The following is a 25335-nucleotide window of genomic DNA, read 5'->3' as shown; positions in this document are numbered from 1 at the left end:
GTTGACATATACACGGTCGAGACAAAGAGGAGTCCACGGTTTCCTTTTGACAGGGGCGTCATGCAAGCTGAGATAGATGAGACAGAAGCAAAAGAACCCAATCTCTCCTCAATAGAAGCAGTTTCTTCACGATCAAGCAGCTTTTTAGGCCATGAAAGTACAGGACAAGGAGCATCCTTGCATCCATTCAAAGTGCTTGACTTATATATAGTTAAGATTTTGTTCTTCAAGCGCAGATATTTGTTTTTCTTTTATTAATTTTTTTGTCTAGGGCAGAGACCTTACAACAATCCCTTTAGTCCACCTAGTCTTGAATTAGGCTTCAACTCTCATACACACCAAAAAAAGAAATTGGGGGAAAAAAAGAAAGAGATTACGTTGAGGTTTGAACTCCTTTGACCACCGGTTCTCTGTTAAGGTATGTGGCCCAGTAGACGAGGTTGAAGGTTCCAAAGAGGACAGGAAACACTATCCGGGACATCTTATCGATCTTGCTGACGCTGTTGTAGGTCTTCTTGGGGTCCACCATTTTCGTCTCGGAGGCCCTCAGCTGCACCGACGTCGTGTTGGAGATGGTGGAGATGGAAACGTCCTTGGTGAGGTTGGGGGTATAGTTGACGCCCGCCGAGCAGACGTTGTTGGGTTTTTTCGACAACACCATGGGGTCTCGTTTCTACAGCGGCGGGACAGATTACATTGAACAGTGAATTAGTTTCCAGCCCTCTACACATGCCATTTACTCTGCTGACGCTGGTGTTTGGAGCCTGAGAAAATCAATGAGTTTCATTCTGTCTATCTGGGATTTTACAGAGGTGGAACATTTCTGGTAATAGAAATATAGTTAAACGTGGGGTGCTGTGTAATTGAATTCCACTCAGGTAGAAATGTGATTCCAGCTGGTGGTCTGGTTTGATTTGTAGTCGTGATGATTGCAACGTTATATGATTTAAGATTTATGCCAATTTTCTTGCAAAAACTGAAGCTAGCAGCCTGTATAATAATCAAGGCTTTGAAATGACTCTTGACACCCTGGTGGAAAGTTTCATTTTCATCATATCCAGTGCAATTAACACTTCTAAAATGCAACACAATCAACAGCTGACTTGTTATTCATTTGGGAATACCACCTAATGTTAGATATTGCTACTAAAGTGGAAATGGCTAGTGCGGCTTAGGATAACACGTCAGAAGGTTAAAAAACTTGCCTACCTTCCAGCACTTCTAAAGCTCACTAATCAAGGGTTTTCTCCACTGATTGGATACAAGTAGGGGCTGCAACTAACAATTATTTTCATTATCGAGCAATCTGCTGATTATTTCCCCCAAGTGACAAATTGTTTTTTCGATGAAATGACAGAAAATTGTGAGAATGCATGTTTAAATTTCCCAAAGTCAAAAGTTTATTCTTTATCTTTGGGTTTTGGACTGTTCAGACGAAATTAGATCATCACATTTGACAATGAAAAGCAGCAGAAAAGTTAAATCTGGCAAATCACATCTGCATTTCCTTAACTGTTAATGATTCCTGGTTCTTTAAACACACTTCTCTTTTCTCTATCTATCACGCAGAGAGCTCGGTTTGCAAAACATTTATCACGAGTTTACACCTGGTTCAGATTTCAAATATACAAGTCTTCTACTCGCAATCTTTTCAATATTGTTCGTAATGAATAGAAATCTGTCTCATGTGAGAGGTACAAAGCTTTCCAGTGTAAAGACACGAAAGCCGTATCGACCTTTTCATCTAACGCTCGGCAAGAAGTCAAACCATTCCGTCAAGGTCTTTTAAGGAACATAGTGTTGCTTTTATACAATTTAACTGATTTTCTACACCATGTTATACAACAAATTTCTTAAGTATCTTATACTTTCGAAGGGTTTTTCTTCTAGGTATGACTTTCTCATAGTATAGGCCGTCTGGAATGTACACAAATCAGTCTGAAAGGTTACAGTATGCTTTACATTTAGATTTAGGTTGACAGTGAGGTAAGATTTGTACTTTAGGGTCTAAATCGTGTGAAACCAGCCGTGTAGTCCTTTTAAAGTGGACTCAGCATGGCAAAAACACTACCAATGTGACGTGTAGCACTGTGTATACAAATGTGTAACTTTGTGCCCGCAAGCTTGTACCTTAGGGTGCTGCGCTTCCAGAGCTTTCTTCCCATCCCACGCCCAGCTCCTCTTGGTGAAGTAGTTCACCGTGGCGAACTCGATGAGGGCGGAGAAGACGAAAGCGTAGCAGACGGCAATGAACCAGTCCATGGCTGTCGCGTAGGCCACTTTCGGGAGGGAGTTCCTGGCGCTGATGCTTAGGGTGGTCATGGTCAGCACAGTGGTCACCCCTGGGTGCAAACAAAGGCCGTGACAAGATGAAATTGAGTTTTTACAACCCGGCTAGAAATAAGTAACAGTCTCCACTCTCTAAACAAAGGTGGGCGCTTTAATAACTAATAACTGCAAGCTACTGTGGTGCTTCAGCTCAGCGGGCAACTGTTATTATTCTCCCTGGTGTGAATGTGCATGACAGGAATATTACCCATATAAATAAAAAGCAAAAAACACAAGTAAATGAGTAAATAAGCAGCCGCTCTTACCAAACACTGTCCTTGCAGGGACTGATTCTCTGTTTAGCCAAAATGACACCTGGGACAGGATCACAGTCATGAAACAGGGCATATACGTCTGGATGACAAAATATCCAATCTTCCTCTTCAGGTAGAAGTGGGCCATCATGACTGTATACTGTCCTGAGGGGACACAAAGAAATAAAAAGGTTAGATAGGGACAATAAACAGTGGAAAGATGCCTCTTAATGATACAAGTTCAAAGTGAAGCCTGTGAAAACAACACGGGGTAAATATTGTTTGCACATATAGATGAATTATTAATGTGGGGTTAGACCTCCTTACATCATCACAGGTGTTGGGGGTCACAATTACTTTATATGACCAATAACTTATCAGACATTATCTAAAATTACCCTGATGCTGCTTATTCATTGGATAAAACATGTGCAAAGTATCATTTGAAAAGTGGTCATATACTCTTCTCTGACTAATGTATCTCTCCTCTGTTCTGCTATTTCAGTAATGAAACAATCAGAGTTGGTGAATGTGGAAAATTGAAACCGGCAGAGGTAGAACGGTAAAAAAATGAGCCGGAATAAAAGGGAACATTTCATATTCAGTTGAACATAACAGCCAAATGAACCTGACTTCGAATCCATTATTAAAACTGGAAAAATGAGAGCAAGCAGCGTTAATTATCACGAGAACACGACAATAGATTATTATGTAGATAATGTCTGGCGTTTCAACAGTGAGTGACAACACTTGAAGGTAAATACAGACACTGAGTGTAGCCAGGGAGAGAGAGAGAGAGAGAGAGAGGGAGAGAGAGAGAAACAGAGAGAGAGAGACAGAGAGTGAGGGACACAATATTCAGTTAAACAACTGAAGATTGCATTTGAGGCTTTAAAAAATCCTCTCGCCAGCAGCAGTTTCCGACTGCAGGCGTGGTAAACTATGAAAAATCCAATGACTATATTCCACACACTAAGGCACATGTACACAAGCAGCTCTCTCTCTCTCTCTCTCTTTCTCTCTCACACTCATAAACTCACACACAAACACACACACACACACACACACACACACACACACACACACACACACAGACACAAACACACACACACACAGAGTAATACGCAAGGCTTTCTCCGTGCAAAATCGGATTTTTGAACCTCCCTAATCCCTGGTTACAATCTGCATCCTGCCATCAGTGCGAGGAAGAGAGGGAGTGAAGGGGAGGGTGGGATGATGGGTGGTGGGGGTGGAGGGTGGTGGCTAGGCTTCCTGTCCTGGGTTCCTCACAGAGCTTGAGGCCCCGCCCACTCCGCCCCTTCCAATCCAGGCACCAACACGCACACATACACACTCTGAAACACACATGAAGCTTGATTTCTAACTGCTGACAGCTACACACACACACACCTCAGCACACACTCTAAGCCACGGAGAGGGACACTCACTGCTGCTAATCACTGGTGGGATGGAGGGGGGCTAACCGGATGGACATTTTCTAGCTACACTCCTTTCCTTTTAGTGTTTTTTTTTTTTTGGGGGGGTTATTTGTTAACTGTTCTGTGGAATTATGATCAAACACTCTTGATGGGACTGTTCTGGAATGCGAAGCAATTCAGGAAATGCACTGTGGACATCCCTGAATCAACTGACAGCAGCCTGAAAGTGAGTTAAATTTGTTTATTTTGCAGGCGTTCCACACTGAGGGCAAACATCCGCTGAATCATCATCACCACCACAGCCATGCCTCGATCAGGAGATCTCCAACACCTTTAATTCTCACTTTAACCCCATCATATGGGCCTCCTGACGCCCTCATGACTCCAGGCCACCTGGCTCACATCTACCCCGTCGACTTCTACTGCTGTCGCAAACATCCAGACACCAGGCGCTGCCAACCTGGGAAACCCCAGGATCACCTTTGCCCTTGATGCATGGATCCCGACAGGACTGGGGGCAGACGAATGAGGAGGAGGAACATGTTCCTCTGGTGGATCTTATTGCTTTTCTCCCATGGATTTGTATTTCACAACGTCCAAGGGGAACTTCCTTTTATATCTGGGAATAATGCTGCCATGCTGGTCAACTGGTGAGTAGAACAGTTTTTTCCTCTAACTGTCTTGCCTTTTGGCTTGAATGCTAATCAAATGATATCATTTACAAGCCCTGTTCATGTCCCTTATGCTCTCTCTTGACCAGGCCAGTATTTACTGGGTTAGATTATGTATACAGTACAAGCAAACTGTATATAGAACTGTTAGGGTTAGGGTTAGGGAGATCTTATCTACTTTTGGAGTCAGGGAGTTATTTTAGGGAAGATTTTGCCGTCTGAGACGCAATAAGTCGTGTCAGGTCTGTTATAATCTCCCCCTTCATGTACTCAAATGGGAATGTTGTCTAAGATTAGAAGTGCTAATTAAAGTCCTCACATCCCATATTTTGTATTATGGACCTCCAGGCACAAGGTTTTAAGATTTATGTTGAATATCAATCAACATCAAATGTTAAACTTTAAAGCTAATATCATGCTCTTCTGGTGTTTTATGAATTTTAAATGTTGGTTATGCATCATGGCAGAACTTTTAAATCAAGGAACGATTAAGAAAAAGTACAAAAATATTCACAAAGTTCAGTAAATTATGTTGATACAACGTTCTTAATATCATCATAGCTAAAGGCTACTTCGAGCTAAACCTGTAGTAAATCAGGACTTGACAAGACCAGGGTTGATCTATAGAAAGAGGCAGGGTTGTCCATTGTCACAATTCAAATTTCTACTAATCTACTGTATCCACACCTCAAACTCTTCTTCAAACTAACTAACTGTAGAAAAAGGAAGTTTCAGTTTTGTTGTTGAAGTCGTGCAGCTACAACCAGGAGACAAATTGTGACTGCTTAAACTAAGACCAGACAATCACTAATTGACTGCTGTTTTGAATCCAAGGTTTACAAGTGCTTCATTACCTTGTCTGAACTCAAAAAAACAGCAGGCGCCTGTCAGACTTCTTTTAATCAAGCAGGGAAATAATGATTAACGCCAGGTGACAGCTTGTGCCTTCTGTTGTTTCTGGAGCAAAGAAAAATCTGCTGGCTTTACTGAAAATGCTCAATCTATTCGGGTGCATTTGTCGTCCCAAAGCAGCCCAACCATGGTTGACTTTTAGGGGTAACTTAACTTCTAATTGACAGAACTTCTTGAAATGTTGCTCAAATGACAAAACTCTCAATGGACAGAGGATTGTACATCATCGTGTTGTGGAAACGTGCAATATAAAACTGTCAAACTGTCAAAGGCTTCAGGTCCAAGAATAAGACAAAGGTAGAATCTGTTTTCACATCAATGATTGTCAATTTCATCCAAGGTGGTAATATTTACTTCAAAGCATATTAATATGTAAGAATCTAGGCTGGAAATTCATGTTGTCATGCTGTCAAATGCGGCTAAAGTTGTAAAAATGGCTTCAGGTCAAAGAATAAGACAAAGGTAGAATCAATGATTGTCAACTTCATCCAAGGTGGTAATATTCACTTCAAAGCATATTAATATGTAAGAATCTAGGCTGGAAATTCAAAGCAGTACTCTGACACATCGAAAAGTGTCATATTTGCTCTGTGTTAAGTTAGCAAACGAGTCAGACACGTAACAGAAAAAAATGTAACCTACTGGACTGAATGTGACCCCTGATGAGCTAAAACTCATCAGCCATCACCACCACTGATTTGGACAGTTTCCAGACACAAGCTTTGAGCTCAATGAATGATAATACACCTTCTTTAGACCAATGACTACATGGAATTCACAGATAATGTCCAGCGTTTTGTTGTAACATCGAACACCAGATGGTGGTTTGATATTTTTAGGACGAACAAGATAATGTCAGACAAAGTGTCAGACATATAATTACATAAAACATGACCTTGACAATGGATTAAATGTTGAAACTAATCACAGCAATGATGGATTTCTGTGCAGAAACGGTACTGGTTATGGGATAATGTATTTTTTATGACTGATATTTGTCTGATCAGACATCTGAGTATGAAGGGCTAGTGTTAGGAGTAGGATTAGGGTTACGGGTTAGGGTTAGGGGTTAGGGTTAGGGGTTAGGGTTAGGGTTAGGGTTAGGATTGGTCATTTAACAAGGTTACATTTTGGCAGTGTAAGATTTCTTTAGTTTTTCTTATTGAAACCTATTTTGTTCGTGGTCTGTCATCAGTATCAGTATCACAGCAAGATCATGAGCTTTAGCAAGCTGAGTTGTGAATAATAACTTATGACATTTTGATTGTTCTATAATCTATAAAAAACAATATGTAAAAATGTCAAGTTGTGAATTTAAGGAGTTGGACTATTTCTTGGCCGGGAACTGTGACTTCCTGGAGCTTTTTCATCACCATGAGGTTGATGAGGACACAAGTCTTTCTTCATGTTTTATTTGGTGTTCTGAGGTGACATTTTCAACAAATCAACATTTACTTCTCATATAAATGGTTTTCTTTCAAATCTTTTAGAGTGCCCTAAGACGTTTGCACTGCACTAAACATTGTGAGCTTGATTTGACCACATTTAAATTGGAAAACTACTGCTGGAGAGAGCAGACTGCAATAATCAGTAGTTTAAAAATGATGTGTTAACACTGCAGAGGACATTTGCCTTCCAGCTACTCAGCTTAACTTTTGTCGACAAACTTTCAAACAAGCCAATCAATAAGCTACCCATTCATCCGTCCACCTCCGTGAACCAGCAGTTCAAGACCTCCATCCTAGCAGCCACGCAGTCCCTCAACCGACGAACCCTTTAACCCTTCATTTAAACCACTGAGTCAGCCACAGCGGAGCCAAGGTTTCAGCTGTGGTGCACGAATAAAAAAACAGGGGGGGAAATCCACACTTTTAATAATGATTCTACTAGAAACTGGATGGAAGTGTATTACAGTTCCGTTTTACATAAGAGTATTAAGCAGATGCCTTTCAATGCTCCCACCCCCACAACCCCCCCACGTGTCACAGCAGGACCGTCCAATCCCAACATACAAACAGACTCGTTTCTTTTTCTATCTTTCTGAGGACTTAACTTGCTCTTTAAATCAAACTCCCATTATCTAAATGTGCAGAATGAACTCCCTCCAATCACACCTCCTAAAATCAACCTTATTTAATGTTTCACCTTAATGCTAGACCTAAATCGAACCCATAGTCTACATATAACCCTGAATTAACCACGTCATGATGCAGACCACTAAAAATGTCCTCACTTTGTAGGTTTTCAACCATCATTGTGGGGACATTTGTTATTCATGAGGATAAATCTACAAGAGCGCAGACACACAGATACACCAGATACACTCAGGGACAGCCGACCAACCAATCCCTCACTGATCTGTGATGTCATCTTCTTATGCAAAAGCTGATGGGTTGGTTGGATGGGGGATTAACCCAAGGTCTCAGGTCTCTCTCTAACTCTATGTGTGTGTTGGTGTGTGTGTGTGTGTGTGTGTGTGCGCACGCATGGGCTCATGCAGGGATAAGTGTTGTTTGACAGGGCTGTCCAGGCCTGTAGACAGCTGGTTGTGTGAGGGATAGGCTACTCTCCTCCACTAGCCTCCACTCATTGACTCTGATCTCCTGATAATGTTTCCCACATTTACTCTCTGCCTTGCACGCCCAGCTCTCTCACAGCGTTTATCTTCTTCTAATCTAGAATTAGTTACTTCATATTATTTGGTATTACACTTTCATACAGTATGAAATCACTCATGAGAAAAGTGCAGAAGAAAAGAGGAGAATAAAAGTAAAGTTTGGATAACTATTGCATTGCAGGGGTGGTAGGAGACCCTTTATCGGCACGGGTCTGGATCTTTCTGCTTGAGGTTTCTTTATCTAATTAAAAAATGATAAACCAACAAATGGGGCTCTTGTGCATAGCAGCTGAGTCAGCTCTTTTTAAATTAACTGTTGTGGCTCCAACTTTGCCTTGTAAACCCATTAAATGCTGGCAAGAAACTATTTAGAAATGTTGTTCGTGAGATGAGTGGAAGAGGTAGAAGCAGACACACTAAAGGTGATCTGATGAGCTCGGTAATGTAAACACTCCCAAATCAGTGCGATCCAAATACTTTATTTCCCCTACATTACATATTTAATGTATCTAAACACTGTTTGTGCTGTTTCTCTCGTTACTTTCCTGCTTTGCAAGATGCACAATAGTCCCTGTTTTAATGTGTAGAAGTAACTCTGAAACGTAAAAACTGACTCTCAAAAAGGATCAGAAGTATATAGTTTCGTATTTAAAAAAGGCTTAGTCATTCCCGAAAACAGATGGCCACTGTAGGTTTTAGAAAATGTTACTCAAACAAGAGTAAATAGTGCATTTGTTGGGATTATTTTCAGCCGTGGATTAATATACACCACTGAGTGTTTACGACACTAGGATGGTGTATGTGGTAGTGCGACGGTGTGACTCAATGTTGTTTTAATAGTTTTTGGATGTTAGTGGTAGTAGCATAGTTCACAGAGCTCCATTTAATAAGATTTTGTCCCAGGGTTCCCCATCTGATCAGATTTTTGCTTTGAGATGTTTTATTTCAGAAAATGTATGAGACCCATGACCAAAATAGTCATACATTCTGTCATTGTGTTACTTATGGATGTAATTATAACGACAATAACTTATTCTTTGTTTTTTCTGGGGACTCCCTCAGACCTTGGACCTCACTTTAAGAACCACTGGTCTATGATACAAGAATCAGTTGCACCGGCTCTTGATAGGTGTAAACTTAGCCTAACGTGTGGACATTTTTGCACCCAGCACAAAAACTACTACTTATTTAGGAATTAGTTGTTACTAAATATTGCACCCAGTAGCTGCCATGTGTTACTGCTGTGTAGCTAACTAAACTAACAAGGTGAATCGAGGTAATATGGGAGGTGGATGACACATCTGACCTCAAAACACAGTTTAATAATTATATAAACTAAAGATTTTACATGATGCTTCACAAAAATGAAACAATACATCACCTTGTACTACCAAAACACTAGAAAAAAACATTAATAATAGGAGGAAGGTACTGTTGTTACCACCAGAAAAATATTAAATTATCTCACTAAATGCACAAATATTAGACATGTTTTTATTAGACATGAAACTTCACTGATTTATAATAGTGATGTGTTGCTGTTAGTGTTTGGATTAGACCATGCTGGCCCTCTCCCATCATATTAAGAATGTCCCCCAGACTTGACATCCTTACATTTACTGTACTGTACCATGACTGTCCATTTTTTAGTTTAACATTGGTAGAACCTTGTTTTCCTCTTCTGTTGTACCGTGCATACTACAGTTCATGTGATGCGTCTGTCTGTTGGTGCTCTAATTCTTTCACTGGCACATGTTACCTTTTTCTTTATTCTTATTGCATCACTCGTGCTTTTGCTTTCATCAAAAGATTTCTATCCTTTGAGATTCTCCTTCTACCACAGCCTCAACTTTTTATTATGAAACCTCTTATAACTCTACTTGTACTACTTCTACTACTACTCCTCCTCTTCCGATATCATCATTGAAACAGCATTCCCATTACCGGTCTTATTTACACACATACCTCTGCTTGTGTGTACGTCCTCTGTGCCAGCAGTTTGCCCAATAAGATGGTACTGGTTGAGTCTGGACCCGTCCTCTGCCACCGCCACAGACTTAGCAGCCCCCTCAGTCCAAGTGTAGACCACCTCAGATACTGGATAGGCATCTGAGAGACAGAAAGACAAAGATTGCTCCAAATTAGTTTGCAAATGTGCTAATTTATTATAATGTGAGCACCTATAATGGAAGTTAAACTATTATATTAGTATTTTAACCACAGTATATATTCAGTAAGCATCATTTGCAACCTAATACTCACTTCATCTGCCCTGTCATCATCAATATTATGTGCAGCCACCATGTGCTTGTGTGTATTTGAGTGAGTGCTAATGCAGAGTCTTTCTAGCACTTTTTGATTAGACTGCAGGCTTAAAGCCAAAAACTGAATTTTGCTTGCTTGCCTGTGTATGTGTGAGAGAGTGTGAGTGTGTGTGTGAGAATATTTGAGTGTATTTTTGTTTAAACCACACTGCTGGGTCAGAGGTGAGCTTCCCTGTCAGCAAGAACCCGACCGAGTCAGATTAACCATAATGTGTTGCATCACACTCGTGATGAAAAACAAGAGCCCTAACTCCGAAGCCGCTCCTGCTAACTCTGTTTATTATTGTCCAATCTTGCACAAACACTGGACGCTGATCTATCGTTTCGCTCCCTTGTGACGGCTGAAAGTTTTGAAAGATGAAAACTGCAGCTGGCATTGGAGGGAAGGATTGATCTGTCTCTATGTCTATAGATCTGAAACAGCACATTTGTTGTCTTTATCTTGTGCAGTTAAAACTTTAAGATATCGGGGAAGAAAAGATGATAATAAGCAGCCTTACATCAAGGTGTTTTGATGTATTTTCTGTAGTTGAATTGGCACAAACAAGCACTGTTTTGCTTTGTTTTTTGGATACTGGGTACTTTGTCCTGCCATGACAGGAGTTTAAAGGGAGGATGAGGGCAGTGAAATTTGTGCAGCCAAGTTTCTTCTTCTCTGGAAATTTCAGGAGGTGTAATGTAGACAATTATGCATATCAATTATTTATGGATAACCCCTGTACGAACACAAAAGAAGCCACAACTGCATCAAAACATCCTTAATATTTAAATGTTTACATCTTGTCCTACTAATTGCTACAAAGACTAATTGACGTGGCCTCATTTGACCGGGATGGTCTGGCCAGGCAGATAGCGTCTTAACTTGAGCACTTCCATTCTGGGTGCTCACTTGGCAGCTATAGAATGGTGTAGAGTAAATGCAGTGTTTAAATTTAGGCACGGCCAAAGGCCAAGACCTTAATTGGAGGGTAGTTAGATTGGAATAAGGGATTACTGGTGAATTTCATTACGCAGAGGAAGAGCTAAAGAATTTTGGCAGGCAAGACGGTGCACCTGTGCCAACATTTCAACAGTTCACGCTTAATGCTTTGCCACTCCCGCCTTGTGTGTGAGGTGAAGGGAGCTACGACTCAGCCAAATTCATCACTTACTATAGCGTTGAATGAGGCTTGTCTGAAATATTAAAGGAAATGAATGCAGATGGTTTTACGAACCACAACGTATTACCACAGTTCTCAGTATGGTATTTGGTGAAAGTATTACAAACAAATGTGAAGGATATCATTGATTCCCCCTGTTTGGGGAACTTTGTGGCATGGTGACACCACCTTTGACATGGGATGTATTGTTAATATAAAACAGTGGATCATAGTCACTTTAAGATCTGGAAGATATTGATATTTACCAGATGCAATGTAATGCTATGTCTGTTGTTGAGTGGTGGTTTTAAGTGTTTGACAATTACAGCTGCTGCCATTTTTCTGGTGCAGACAGTCTTGAAAAAGTCATCTTTATCTGCAGGTCGGGAGACAATTTCATAGGATGTGTGCAATGTATGCGACTGGTGTGTAGGATTTAGTGGCATGTAGCGATGAGGTTGCCGATTGCAACCAACTGAATACCCCTCACCTCCCCTTCCAAGTGTCTAGGTGGCCACGATACCTCCAAACAATGCAAAAGGCCCTCTTTAAAGCCAGTGATTGTTTTGTCCATTCTGGGTTACTGTAGAAACATGGTGGTGCAACATGGCAGGCTCCATGGAAGAGGACCCACTCCTATGTAGACGTAAAGGTCTCATTCTAAGGTGACTAAACAACGATTCTTATTTTCAGGTGATTATATACTAATTAAAACATACTTATGAATATCATATATCCATTTATGCCAAGTCTTTTCAACTAGATGCTGCTGAATTCTACACCTTTAAGTATCTAAACAAGAATTTGTTCCATACAGTTTCAGTCCTAGTTTTGATCCTCAAAATTGTGTCGAGGATCAATGAAAAGACCCGATGATGTTTAGATCTGATGACTTGGATTCTGCCGTTCATAAAACCGCTCTGTTAGTTTATGAGTATTTCAGACATTCATATTTCAGAACATAGAAAGGCTCCAAAAAGTAGAGCTATCATAAACTGATTCATAGTGTGGGTTGATAGAGAGACTGGAAAGTCTGAAAGATGACTCATCAGAGCATATTTTATTGATTTCCCTCTGCTCAGTGGGAGAAGGGTTGGTGCCATTTACACTATCATCTTCATGGGGGAAAAAAGGTGTTGCTAAACATCCATCTCAGCATAACCACCAGCTTTGCAAAGTTCCAAATGATGACTTTTTTTTTTTGTCATGGAGTACCGTTGATTACGGTAATCAAATGGTAATTTTGGAGGGAGTAGTTTTCTTCTTTTGTCTCGATGAGTTGGCTTTAGCCTGTGACCCTCTGCTGATGCAGATTTTATGTGATTGCTTTATGGTTGTCATGGTTTTCCAGACTGCTCATCAGTTTTTCCAGCTTTTGTGTCTAATGTGCCAACAATTTCACTCAGTGTTGTCAAGCTGCCTTTAGAATGGTTTAGTCTTTTTAAAGATGTCTGTGCATATAATATAACTTTAAATTAAACAACATAGACTGGTGGCAGCAATGATTTGAACTCTTAAAACCAAATCTTGTCCTTAAAGGAAACAAGGGAGATGACTTTTAATGCAGAGCATATGAAGCCATAAACTCAATAGTCTCTAATGTCTTATACTCAGTCTATCTATAATGTGTGACATCAGTTCAACTATCTTAACCCCCACTGATGTGTAGTCAAATAAGAAAATGCAGCACTTTTAGCTGATATTATGTATGCCTCCTAAATGAAATCCTACATATCGCTGGGCTCACCATTAACTGATTACCATAGAGTATTACTGTAACTCCTCAGTGTGTATTTGAGAACTGTATGGCTGAAGGCCAGCAGCTAAATTAGGATACGGGTACTGCAGTCTAGAATAAGGGATTAGTTAGCATTTACCTTGACCAACTTTAGAGCAGGCCTTCATGCTTTTGATTGTACAATAAATCACTACTGTTTGGAAAATAGGTTCATGAATGCATACTTAAAAACTGATCTTCATAAAAATCCTGCAGCTGTGCAACCGAGAAACCTACTGTGCCCTACAAAGCCAAAATACAGTAACTACTTATTAGGTCACAACTGAGTTCAGAGTCAGTTTTATGAATACAGCAATAAAAATACATCATTTATGTGATCAGGGAGTGAAATTTGCATTAACTTAAAGCCAGCTGGTGAGCTAAAGCTATTGATAATTCCAGTAGCTGTAATTGAAAAATATCAATTTTTATGAAGTAATATTTTGGTCAGCAGTGCTGCCACCGCAGTTCAATGTATTGAAGTTAAGCCTCCTTTAAATTATACATCTGAATTTACAATATTGATGTCAATAATCGTAGATGGACAAACAGACACACAGCAAAACAGATAAGTTTATATTTTTATGTTAAAATGGAAAATAAAACACTGATGATTCTGCTTTTTCTCTTTGCATTCCCTGTATATGATCTAATCTGCATTGTTTCTATAGCGATGAGTCATAATCAGGTTAAAATGAGGCATAAATAAAGGTGTAAACACTTCAAAAATTGTTTTATCACAAAAAAAAAAAAATGTTCAGCACAGCCTAAAGAACCTGAAACCCTTCTTTTCTCTCTGCCTCACTGCTTCTGTTCTGTACCTTTATATATCAGTGCTGAATGAGGAATCATGATATTCTGACAGGGGAGGAGTGGATGGAGAGATTTGGTGGCTTTTTTTTTTTTTTTTTTTTACAAGAGAGATTAATTTTGCCCATTTTTCATTACACCATATAGTGTCTCCTTTCATCCCCCGCTGATGACAATAGTAAACAGTGGATAGAGTCAGAATACTGTTTAGTTCTGTGTCACAGATTACTGGACTAAATCAATGTCTGTGCTGGTCACTTCAGCCATTTTGTCTCCTTCATGAAAGGGGATTGTATTTTTTTTTTTTACCAGGTGGAACTATATTATCATGTCCTGCACATTTGCTGCAGTGTAATGTGGAGGTTTAAATATGTAGAGCGTTGTGAAGGCTAAATGATGAGCTGGTCAGGTCAGACAGAGAGGTCACAGTTAGTCTCAGAGATACAAGCAGAAATGATGAAAGGAAAGATTGACGCACCACGGCGGGACTTCACCTTATAAAACATCACGCACTGTTGCCACCAGCACATTATTCCTATTATACACTTACACTTTTCACCTGTGGGCCATTGCACTAGTGCAATAAGGTTAGAGTCGGCCATAGTAAGGTCCAGGAGCTCCTTACATTGTAATTGGATTATGCTTAAATGTGCTTCTTTTACATAGGCAGTGTGGGTGGACTTCGTCTAACAGGGGATAAGGACCTCATCCATTTAGCCCAAGAGGCTCCAAAAGTGTGGCATTAGGCCAGACTTGTCTTTAAATACACCCAGATCCACTCAAGTGTCTATACATGTTTTGGCTTGTAGGGCACACATGTATATCCATGTCTTTACTCGTAGGACATACATACAAGTCCTGTTAAGAAGGCTTTAGGGAAAACTCTTCAGATTATTGGCCTAATTATGCAGTAATCTCTTCTCATCTCTAGTTTGGTTAATATTTCTTGCAATGGAAGGCCATCCATGCAGGAATATAAAGATTGGATAAAATCAGTTTAAAGTGATGGCAACTGATACTGCACAACACACCGGTTATTACCTGCTACCAGTTCATGATCCTTTCTCGGTCCTCCCTGAGAAAAATCCTCTGGCTAACGTCTCAGTGACATTTGCCTGCATGTACAGTACATCTTCTCTTTAAGTCATTAATATATTGAAGATGCTGCATCACGTTATCTGGAATTACTCATGCAGGATGTCGCTTATCTGTTTGGACATTTTAAATAATACCAAGTCAAAGTGAGATTATGTAACTTTCGAGAAAAAGAAGCAACACATTCTTTAATTCATAAGCCATAATGATCACTTGTAGCTGCTGTGGCCTCTTTTCAGTCAAAGTCACATAGTTTTGTTTTAATGTCTTAACTTAGCAATCATGAATTTAAAATAAGTAAAGCAAACTCAGCAATCTAGATAATGACGTTTCTAATCTGTCAAATGATGTCTCATTGTTTTCTATATTTAAGATTCAACTTTTGTCAAACTTAAACACTGGAGTGAATATCACCATTGTCTGTGATAATAGCTGGGATTAGTGTATATTTGTCAGGAAATAAGAATGACATAGATTTTACTCACAGCTGCCGAATTTGAGAGGGCAGGCGTGTGCGTCCATGGGGAAATCCTCCAGCTGCATGGGGCATTCTGCTGATATGGTCAATCTGAGGCAAAAAAAACACACAATATATCCATTAACCATCTGAAATAGTCTTGCAGTTATTATTTAATAATTAAAAAACTGCAAGAAATGTGGGGAAAACGCACATTTTAGTACAGTTACTATCTTATTGTTGATTCTTTTTCACCTAACCTTTAAATGCTTAACTGCTTAAGAGGCAACATACAATTACAGGAACAGCTACAATTGCTACAATTGCTAGATCACTTAAATTACAGGGTGCCGAAAACTATTTGTGGGTAGGTTGTGACTGTACTGCATTTACAACAGTAACCAATAAACAATGAGCTTAAACAGTAGAGTAAGGATAGAGGAGATGTGGAAAGGAATGTGAAGACTTTTCTGTGTCATCATCAGCAAGTCAAATTAACCAGAAGGTGTGTCACTGATGATATTTTTCCTCTCATAAAAGTGAAATGATGATGCAGTTTCGTGCACAACACTTGCAAGTGCAGGATTTCCCTCTTAAAGCAATACTGGTATTGCAGTGACAATGCTGCCACCTGCTGGCTCTAGAGAGAGTGTGTTATCTGGTTTCTTGCTCTTTTCTGTATATTTCATCGTTTTTCTTAATGAATTTTGGTGCACACATTCATGCTTTTTTGAAATTTTTATTAATGCACAAGCACATCCAGATCATTCATCTTAACCATCTTAATGAACAAAATTTGCATCACTGAGAGCCTGAGATGGAAAATATCTGCTTCATTTAAATGTATCCATCTAAATCCTTAACACACACGACAATAGCATTTCATTTACAACACCTTTCAAAAGATTTTAGCTGCCATGGTAACAATGCCATGATGATGCATCAAGTGTCCTAAAAGAACAGCAAGATTAAGTAAATCAAGCATACAAACATCATAATTATTCCTTTTTTGTTTTTTTTTAAAAGCAAGCTGCCCTAGATTGAATCAAATCCCTCTGGGTAGTCTTGCTCCTTACAGGATAATAAATAGTAATACAGTGATATGATGACGCAAGTTCACTGAACTTAATGGGCCGGATGAAGAAAAATGAAGTGGTGTGGAAATCAGTACACGAAACATACATTTATTACATTAAAAGTTTCTCCAGCTTTCTGCTTGGAGCATCCAGACACATGAACAACCTCAACATTAGTTACAGAATAAGGTAAATGATTTATTTTTCCCCCCTTCCGTTCGGAGCTATTTAATAATCTTACCAACAACCGTGTGGCCAAGATGTGGCGAAAATCCTCTTGGGTTTTTTTTTATGCTCCAAAACCTCCTGCACATATCTACTGCGGGACTTCCCCCCCTATCATTAAAGCATATGAAGCATGACAAAGTGGGATAAGAGGCCACCTCTGGTCCCCACAGAGTCGACTGTTTTGGGGCTCAGCTTGCTTTCCACATCAGTGCAGGATTACCCAATTGCATTATTGTGTCTAAAACAGCTGAAGGATTTTGTAGGGAGAGGGAAAGAGTGTCTTTGGGATAAATAAATTAGAACATGACTGTTGGCTATTATACCATGTTCTAATTATTCATGTGGCCTTGCTCCATTAGCAGAGATGCCTGTAAAGATAGTTGATTTTCATTTTGGCTGTTGCGCTAGAAACCTAAATCTGTCCGTTTAAAGCTAAAATCTATATATGTATCACATTGTAGTTGGGATTTTCTCCATGATCCTGTTAGTCTATAGCAGCTGTAGAGTGGAGAACATACCGACCTTCACTTCACACCTATGGGAAATCTAAAGTTTCCGATACACCTCACCTTGCAGAAAAGTCAAGGACTTTGACGCCCCAACAATCGGGTTTTGAATCACAGAGCTTTATGCTGTATTAACCACTGAGCCACCATGCGGCACCATCTGTCCTTTCCCACTAGCAAGCACATTTTTTAAACTCTCCCAACTTGTATTACACACAGTAGGTTTCATGGGATTTGGGGTTATATAATCTATCCGAGGTGTAAAGAACAAACCGAATGTGGAGCTGTTAAAAACAATAACAGTCAGTATATTCACACGCACACTAACCGTCAGTTTGGTAACAAGTCATTAGATAGAAGGCCACCAGTGTAAAGGCAGCATGAACTGCCACTCAGCTGTAGCTAATGATAATGGTGTGTAATGCACTCACTCTGTGGTAATACAGAGGCTTCGTAAGGCTGTATATGTTGCTGCCTATCTGGTATCCGGCTATAATGGGCTGCCATCAAGTCTGTATGCATTAAGCTCAAAGAGTGCGGTGAAAAAGGGGATTTTTATGAATTATCCATGGAGACAAATGTGTAGAAATTTGCTCTATAAAACCAACCGCTCGTTCTCTGGGTAATGGTTGTCAAATGAGGCGGCGACGGTGGCGGCGCAATCATGTTTCGATAGGAGAGAGAGAAGAGTGTGTGGAGATTTGTGCGAGGTGTTTCATGCATTGTTTACTACTGTGTGCTGTGCATGTTGTAAGAGGACAGTTGTTTCCGTGTTGAATGGGTTTCTACGTGTGTGTGTGTGTGTGCATGTTTAACACATTCAGAGTGCACTTCTGTGTCATCTGGGTGGATCCTATAGGGATATGTGGTGCTGTAACCACATATACTTTACATGAATGGGATAAAACAGCTATAAGCTCAATTTAAATTGTATTGTTTCTCATTGTAAATCATGTAAAGCTGATATAACCACAGTTGTGTTAGGAAATTGTGAGATTTTCTTCTTTAAATAGTCAACTTTTTGCTCAATTTGGCTCATTTTGGTTCATTTTGACAGGTTTTGGCTCATGTTGATCAGTAGTTTAGCCATCTTTTCACCTAATCTTGAGACCCTTGGCCATGTTTAACACCTCAAAAAACAGAGACTGTTGAAAGTTCTTTATATATAGCCTTACCTATCCAAAATCCTAAAGAAGCTCATGTTTGTTATAAAAAACTGTGCATTTACCGCCAAATTAAGTAATATCACAATGTATGATTATGTACTGTACTTCATGGTCTTTTACATTTTTTGTCACCTTCATTTTCCCAGTGTGTGGCAAAGGAAAGGGTTACAGCTTCATTACATTTCGTCAGAAGTAGCATAATAAATACAAAACACTAATTGTCCTCATTCTAAAGCAACAAACTGTAAAATGTAACAATATATAGAGAAAACAGGCGTAAAGAGAGACAGAAAAACTGCTGCCGCTGAGTTAGCTGTAACCTGCAAACACCCAGATGGCCCGTGTGTGTACATGTGGTGTGTGTGTGTATGTCCGCGTGTGTGTTTATGCAGGAAATAAAATCAGCGCTGCCTGTGGTTAAGCTCTGCTGGTAATGACAAGCACAGTACTGTAACAATCAGACGATTAAAAGCAACCTACTGCTGCTTCATTTCTACTGTGGCAGGGAATCTGATGCCATTTTTAGATCATGGAAGCACAAGCTCACTCTCTCTCTCTCTCTCTCTCTCTCTCTCTCTCTCTCTCTCTCTCTTTTATTCACACACACACTCATGCTAAATCATATGCATTTTTTTTGTATTCAAATATAAATATATGTATGCATAAATCTCCATAAAATTACACATATGGAAATGAACACTCACTCTTACTTCCATGCAATCCTTCACTTGTAAAGCTTAAAGGTCAAAGTTCAGCGTCACTACAACTGATTAGTGCAGAAAACATGTTTGACACCCTGTCCTGTGTGTGTGTGTGTGTGTGTGTGTGTGTGTGTGTGTGTGTGTGTGTGTGTGTGTGTGTGTGTGTGTGTGTGTGTGTGTGTGTGTGTGTGTGTGTGTGTATTTCCGTAAACTTACAGTGCTGATGAGTGCGACAAAGAGGTGACTATAAATACTCGTCTTTGTATATGTATATATGTCAGGATGGATGCATATGGATAATCTGTCTTCCATCCAGCGTTATTCTCCCTGTGGGTGGCACTGGTATCAGATAGAGTGCTCTCATCCGTGAGACTGCCACTTTTAAGTCCTGCAGCTACAGTAACTCCTGAGGATAAACACTAAGCGCAGAATTATTCTAATTCTCCTGTCCAAAGGTCAGAGCGAGTCCTCGTGCTTGCACTAGTGCATTCCACTAAACAAAAGCAATCTTTTTTTCTTTTCTTTTTTTAATGTCCGAGAGTTACTTTAAGAACTCTTCCCCCTCATTTTAACCTTGATAGATTTGTTCATGTGTAAATACTGGTGGTTGATTTTATAGTGGTCGCCATCTGGACTTCGGAGCTGGCCTATTTCTTTCCACTCTTTTTTTCACCCCTTGATTTTTACTGCCAAAAACTATAGTTCACAATGAGGCTGCTTTTCATAATGAATGATCCCCCCTCTGCAGTTTTTCCTCAAACTCATTCACCCCATCAAGACACTTCACTCTGATCTGACATTTATATCCCATAATCTTTCATTATGACTAAATAATCTAAAAGAAATAGAAGAAATTGCAAGATTTTAAAGAAATGCATGATATATTTACACATTTTCTTATTGCAATGTGGATAAATCAAATACTGCAGAATGGCCACTGGGTGACACTGTTGTCCCACAGTCTGAGTCACCCACTGAGGGTTTTTACTCATTGTATTTATCTCCAAGCACAAGGCTGTAGTGTTGTTTGCGGTTGGCCTCGCTGGTTGTTTTCCTTATTTTGACGTACTCTGAAACCTTTCTTTCCCCTCAGAATAATGACGTAGGACAGAAACAGGAAGTCCTCGATTCACTTGAGAATTTACAGACTTCATACTGGCATAAAAAACATGGTGCCTTGAGATGTACTTTTCAATGAGTGGCATGACGTTTGAAATTTATAAAGATGTCCAAATCCAACATGTGCCACCAACTTTGGGCCAACCACAGCAAATGATTCAGGGCAATTGCTCATGTACCTACCTCATAGTGTAAAGCAAGGTGCCATCATCTTGGAGCCTCAGCAACTTGTTGGGGGTAGTCATGTTGTGAGCGATGGACTTCTTTCCATTAAGGAAGAAAGTATCAGGGGTCCAGATGTTACTGGCCAACAGGTTATTCAACGGCAGCATCTCCATGGGTCCTTTGAAGCACAGACGCTCGTCCTTCCAGCTCTGGCGAAAGAACACGTCGATGGTGTATTCCTGAGACAAACAGAAGAAAGATGGGTGTCTATTTTTAGAGAGTTCTAGTAGAAAAGGCAAAAAATATAAATTTCAACCCCTAAAGGAGTGCTCTCATATTCTGCTCTGTGATCAGTTCATCCCAAAAGATGCTGAAGGGTTGCCAAAGATCTTCATCTGGATTGGTTGCTCACTTCATCTCTATTTGACTCTTTGATATCAAAGCATCCATTCCTTTGGTGTGTTCACCCAACAGAAGAATTTAAAGCCATGCTTGGTCACAGTTTATAGATCTCCACGCTGTTACAGCCTAATTTTCTGATTTACACTGAAAGGATTGTTGTACTTTTACAAAGTCTGTTCCCTAATGGAGCTTAAAGTGTTTTTTTCTCCACATTTCAAGGCTTATTTAGAGTTGCAAGGAAAGTACATGAAGGAAGAAAAATTAATTTAACTTGCTTCTTTATGCTCAATTGCAAATCAGCATAAAATGGTCAAAGAGTGTACTTACAATTAGTCTTTATGCCTTCATAAATCCACTAAGATTTAACAGAGAGGGTGATCAAACCCCGCAGTGCATAAATCCATCATTAATCTGCTCGTGTGTGAAATATCGACTCGCTTCAAGCTCAAGAAAAACAAATGAACAAGAAACAAATACAATACTCCATCCTGCAGAATAATAACGCTGTTAGCAGACTGACATATAAGCATTCATGGAGCGCGAAAAGTTTCTTGGCACATTTCATTAATCAATCACGTGCCCTTTGTCAATACCTTTTTTTCAAGTCAATTATAGGAAAGTGGAGAGTTTGATCACCGACGTGTCAAAGTGTGCCAGGGATGCGGTAATGAAGGAGGAGAGTTAATGCCTTTTCTTATCCAGGTGGAACCTTAAAGTTCATAAGAGAATGGATTAATAAGGGGGATGAATCATCTGGAACAAGTTGGAATGGGCCAGCCACATTGCATTAAATCTTCAGGCTTTAAGTCATCCACATTAATTTCGTGTGGACAAAAAAAGAGAGCCAATTTTCAAACTAGGACATGGCTGTACTTCCAAGGAACAGAGAAGGAGTAGAGCGGTGCCAGTCTCATGAAATGTAAATATATGTTTCCATCTAAAAATACCTACAGTAGTCTGGATGGGTTTTGGAGATGTGCGTGTTGTTTGTTTGTCTGTCTTTGTGTATCTATGGTGTTTGCTTGCGGATGAACTCACCATCTCCGTGTCAGACACCGGGCCGAAGCTCGTGACGAAAATATTTGTCTTGATCTCGGTGACATTCTCTGTTGATAGAACACAGTTGGAGGTCAAAGACAGGCATTGAAAAAGCTTCATAATGTAAATACACTTTAATTGGACCAATATAGGAAAGATTTTTTTCTCTTAAACCCCAAAAAAGCCACATAAATTGTATACATGCGATAAGTAGCCATTTCTGTACATATTTGATGTATTTGAACTGCTTAATAGTATGTTGTTCATTTGGTTGTTCCAGATAGGGCTACAACTAACCATTGTCTTTATATTTGATTAACCTTATATCTAATTCATTCATTGTTTGGTCTGTAAAATCATGAAAAATGTCTGCTACAGTTTCCCAGAGCCGAAAGTATCTTCAAATGTCTTCTTTGAAAGATATTCAAATTACAATCATCAAAAGACAGAAAAGCAAGAAATCTTTAAATTGGAGAAGCTGGAACCAGACAATATTGAGAGTTTTTGCATAAAGAATGAAGATTAATCAATTATCAGATAAGTTGCTGATTCTTTTTCTGCTAATCCACTTATCTATGAATCAACTTCTTGTAGATACAGAGGCTTTTACACCTTGGTAGTATAACAATCAGATGGAAATACTGGTTGTTTATAACTTTGGGGCAAGGAAATGGTCAAATTCAAAGATACTGATCAATAAAATCAATATTGGCTTTCAAAAACCCTACATTTTGTTTCCAGCCAAGATTAAACTCCTTTCCATCATTTCTTGATGATGATGAGTGTGATGAAAAAAAAGGTAGGATGTCATGTCTGTCGTTTGTACCACCAAATCTGATAAAAATCTCTGCCATGCATACAAATTTAGTCTTGGCAATGCAGGATTGGCTGTGCTTTGGAGAGCAGCTTGTTGAATGCTGAATGAAGGCCTGAATGTTTTTCTGGTATGTATTTATAGGCCCCTCTTGTCAAGGGTAGCAACCGTTACCAGGATGTGAGAGCAGGCTTTTGCCATGACACATCAGGCATTCGGAATAAAAAAAAAAAAAAAAGCTTCAGTTCCTTCTATGATGGGACGAGTACTGTTCTTTAACCAATGTGGGAAACAATGTGGAATGAGGGCTAGTGATGTGAGGCCGAAATACAGATGTGGTGAGAAATCAGGGGAATGAATGCTTGTAAGAGCCCCACATCGTGAGCGAAAATGAAAAGCTTTCATTTCAATAGTCTCAGAAGAAAAAAAAGAAAGAAAAGCATCTCCATGCTTGAATGGCAATTTGTTGACTCTCAAGGTTATCTCCTGTTGCTAGGGTGAAGAGCGTGAATAAAACCCCACAGCACACGCAGAGTTGACGCTGTGCAGACGATGGCTTGATTGATTTACTATCTTCTGCCACGGTGGCGTACAAAACACAGACCGCATTCACGAGCCCCAGAAGGTAACGTGTGTGCGTTCACCTTAGCTGACACCGGGGGCAACAAAATTCCACATCTGCCCATGAATCAGTGCATGAAATCGCAGTGGGGGGAAAAAAACAAGGGCCTCCTGACTGTTGCATCTGCATTGCTAAAATTGTCAAATAAGGGAGAAAGAATTGTTTCCAGCAAACCTCCAAGACCCGGCCGAAGCCTGTTGTCATAACCGTCAAGGAGGCCGTCCAGGATCCTGGTGAAGACGGTGCTGTTGTCATTGGCGGCCGCTTCCTTCTGAGCCTCTGAGGTGGTCTGACAGAGACTAGGAGAGGAGACAAGGAAAGGAAACGAGTAAAAAAACATTAGTAGACATCAAACATCACATAAATACTGCTTACAAGTACCAGTAGAGATGGTTAAGGCTTTGACGTGTTATTTAAATAAATGAGCTTCTCTACCAAATATGGCAAGAAGGAAAACATCGTGTGTAGAGGATGAACACCTCTATGGCACATGACAAAGGTATCAAAGATATTACAGGTTATGAGCTGGATTTGGACATGGTTCCTAAAAGACATCGATCTACTCAGATGAAAGTGGACCATTGCGATGATTTACTGACAGATCTCTTTGCTTTTTCTTGAGTGCTGGACAGCCACTTAAGCAGCGGTGGAGCAGAGTGCAGCTTTGATATGCGATCAATCACAGAGAGAGAGGAGAGAGGAGACAGATCTGGCAGGAATCCTCAGCAAAAAAACCACTATGGGAATATCCAAGCATTTCATTTACAAAATTGCATATGGATCACTGATTGCAATTTACACTTATACTGTCTTACATATGGCCACTTTAATAGATTTTGCTGTTTAAAAATATGCAAAGTTGTTCATTTTGCAGGTGTGTAGCACGTTGAAATGAAAGAACCACCTCCTGTATGTTAAATAACAGCTTTAAATATGTATGTGTAGCTGTCAGTTTACCTATTTTGGCATCCACACAGGAACAGGAGGGAAAGGATGAGCCGTGCCATGGCTGAAATCCTGCTCACTTTGTTGTTTAGAGCTGTAACACACATCCACATACAGAAAGAAACAAAGAAGATTACTAAAATGATCAGCACCATGCAAAAAAATCCCCAAAAAACAATAAATCTGAGCTCACCTTGCATCTTAACCTAGAAGGAATCATAGAAAAGCTCCTCAACTCACACAAAGAAACTCTTCACCCCGCTGCGTACAGAGGTAGACCATTACAGGAATCACTAAATCAAGCGGCGGGACAATCTCTGCTCAATGAGGCTGCAATCTGCAACTCTGACTAATCTCCAACTCCCAATCTTCACACACACTTTGAAAGGAGAGCATAGGCATACTTACATTGTGTTTTTTCCCTGTGGTGTGTCTCTATTGTGTAAAGCTGAACCACTGCGTTTCAATTCGCATTCAACGCATTACAATTCACACCGGCCAGTACCCCCCTCATACACACACACACACACTCCCTCCCACCCCTCCACACTACCCCTCCTCATCCCCTCTACCTCCATCATCACCTTTTTCCCTTCTCCACTCTCCCTCCATCACCAAGCAAAAACATCAAACTGAATCACATTCCCTATTATGATTATTTTGGCATGCCTAATTGGCTATAGGGGGTTTAAAAAAAAAGAAGAAGGGGTGTACCTGAATGCAGATCCAT

General features: G+C 39.9%; 1 protein-coding gene across 1 annotated transcript; it reads right to left on the bottom strand.

Annotated features, from left to right (window-relative positions):
- Positions 1–373: 373 nt before the first annotated feature.
- On the bottom strand, positions 374–25335 carry gabra5 (gamma-aminobutyric acid type A receptor subunit alpha5). Its single transcript, XM_062445520.1, has 10 exons — positions 25320–25335; positions 24618–24699; positions 23835–23959; positions 22225–22292; positions 20803–21023; positions 15852–15934; positions 10187–10330; positions 2595–2747; positions 2131–2342; positions 374–673 (listed from the first exon to the last, which is right to left on the bottom strand). Exons 1-10 carry the CDS (start codon positions 25333–25335, stop codon positions 374–376), a joined length of 1404 nt encoding a protein of 467 aa, XP_062301504.1.

The sequence above is a fragment of the Scomber scombrus genome, chromosome 24, assembly GCF_963691925.1.
Source record: "Scomber scombrus chromosome 24, fScoSco1.1, whole genome shotgun sequence".
Classification (NCBI taxonomy): domain Eukaryota; kingdom Metazoa; phylum Chordata; class Actinopteri; order Scombriformes; family Scombridae; genus Scomber; species Scomber scombrus.
The sequence above is the reverse complement of the archived record's forward strand: the minus strand, read 5'-3'. Positions and strand labels throughout refer to the sequence as shown.

Excerpts from the sequence above, each read along its gene's own strand:
- gabra5 (XM_062445520.1), bottom strand. Across the intron at positions 21,024-22,224 it reads CGGTGTCTGACACGGAGATG|GAATACACCATCGACGTGTT; the intron begins GTGAGTTCATCC and ends TGTTTGTCTCAG. Across the intron at positions 674-2,130 it reads TGGAAGCGCAGCACCCTAAG|AAACGAGACCCCATGGTGTT; the intron begins GTACAAGCTTGC and ends CCGCCGCTGTAG.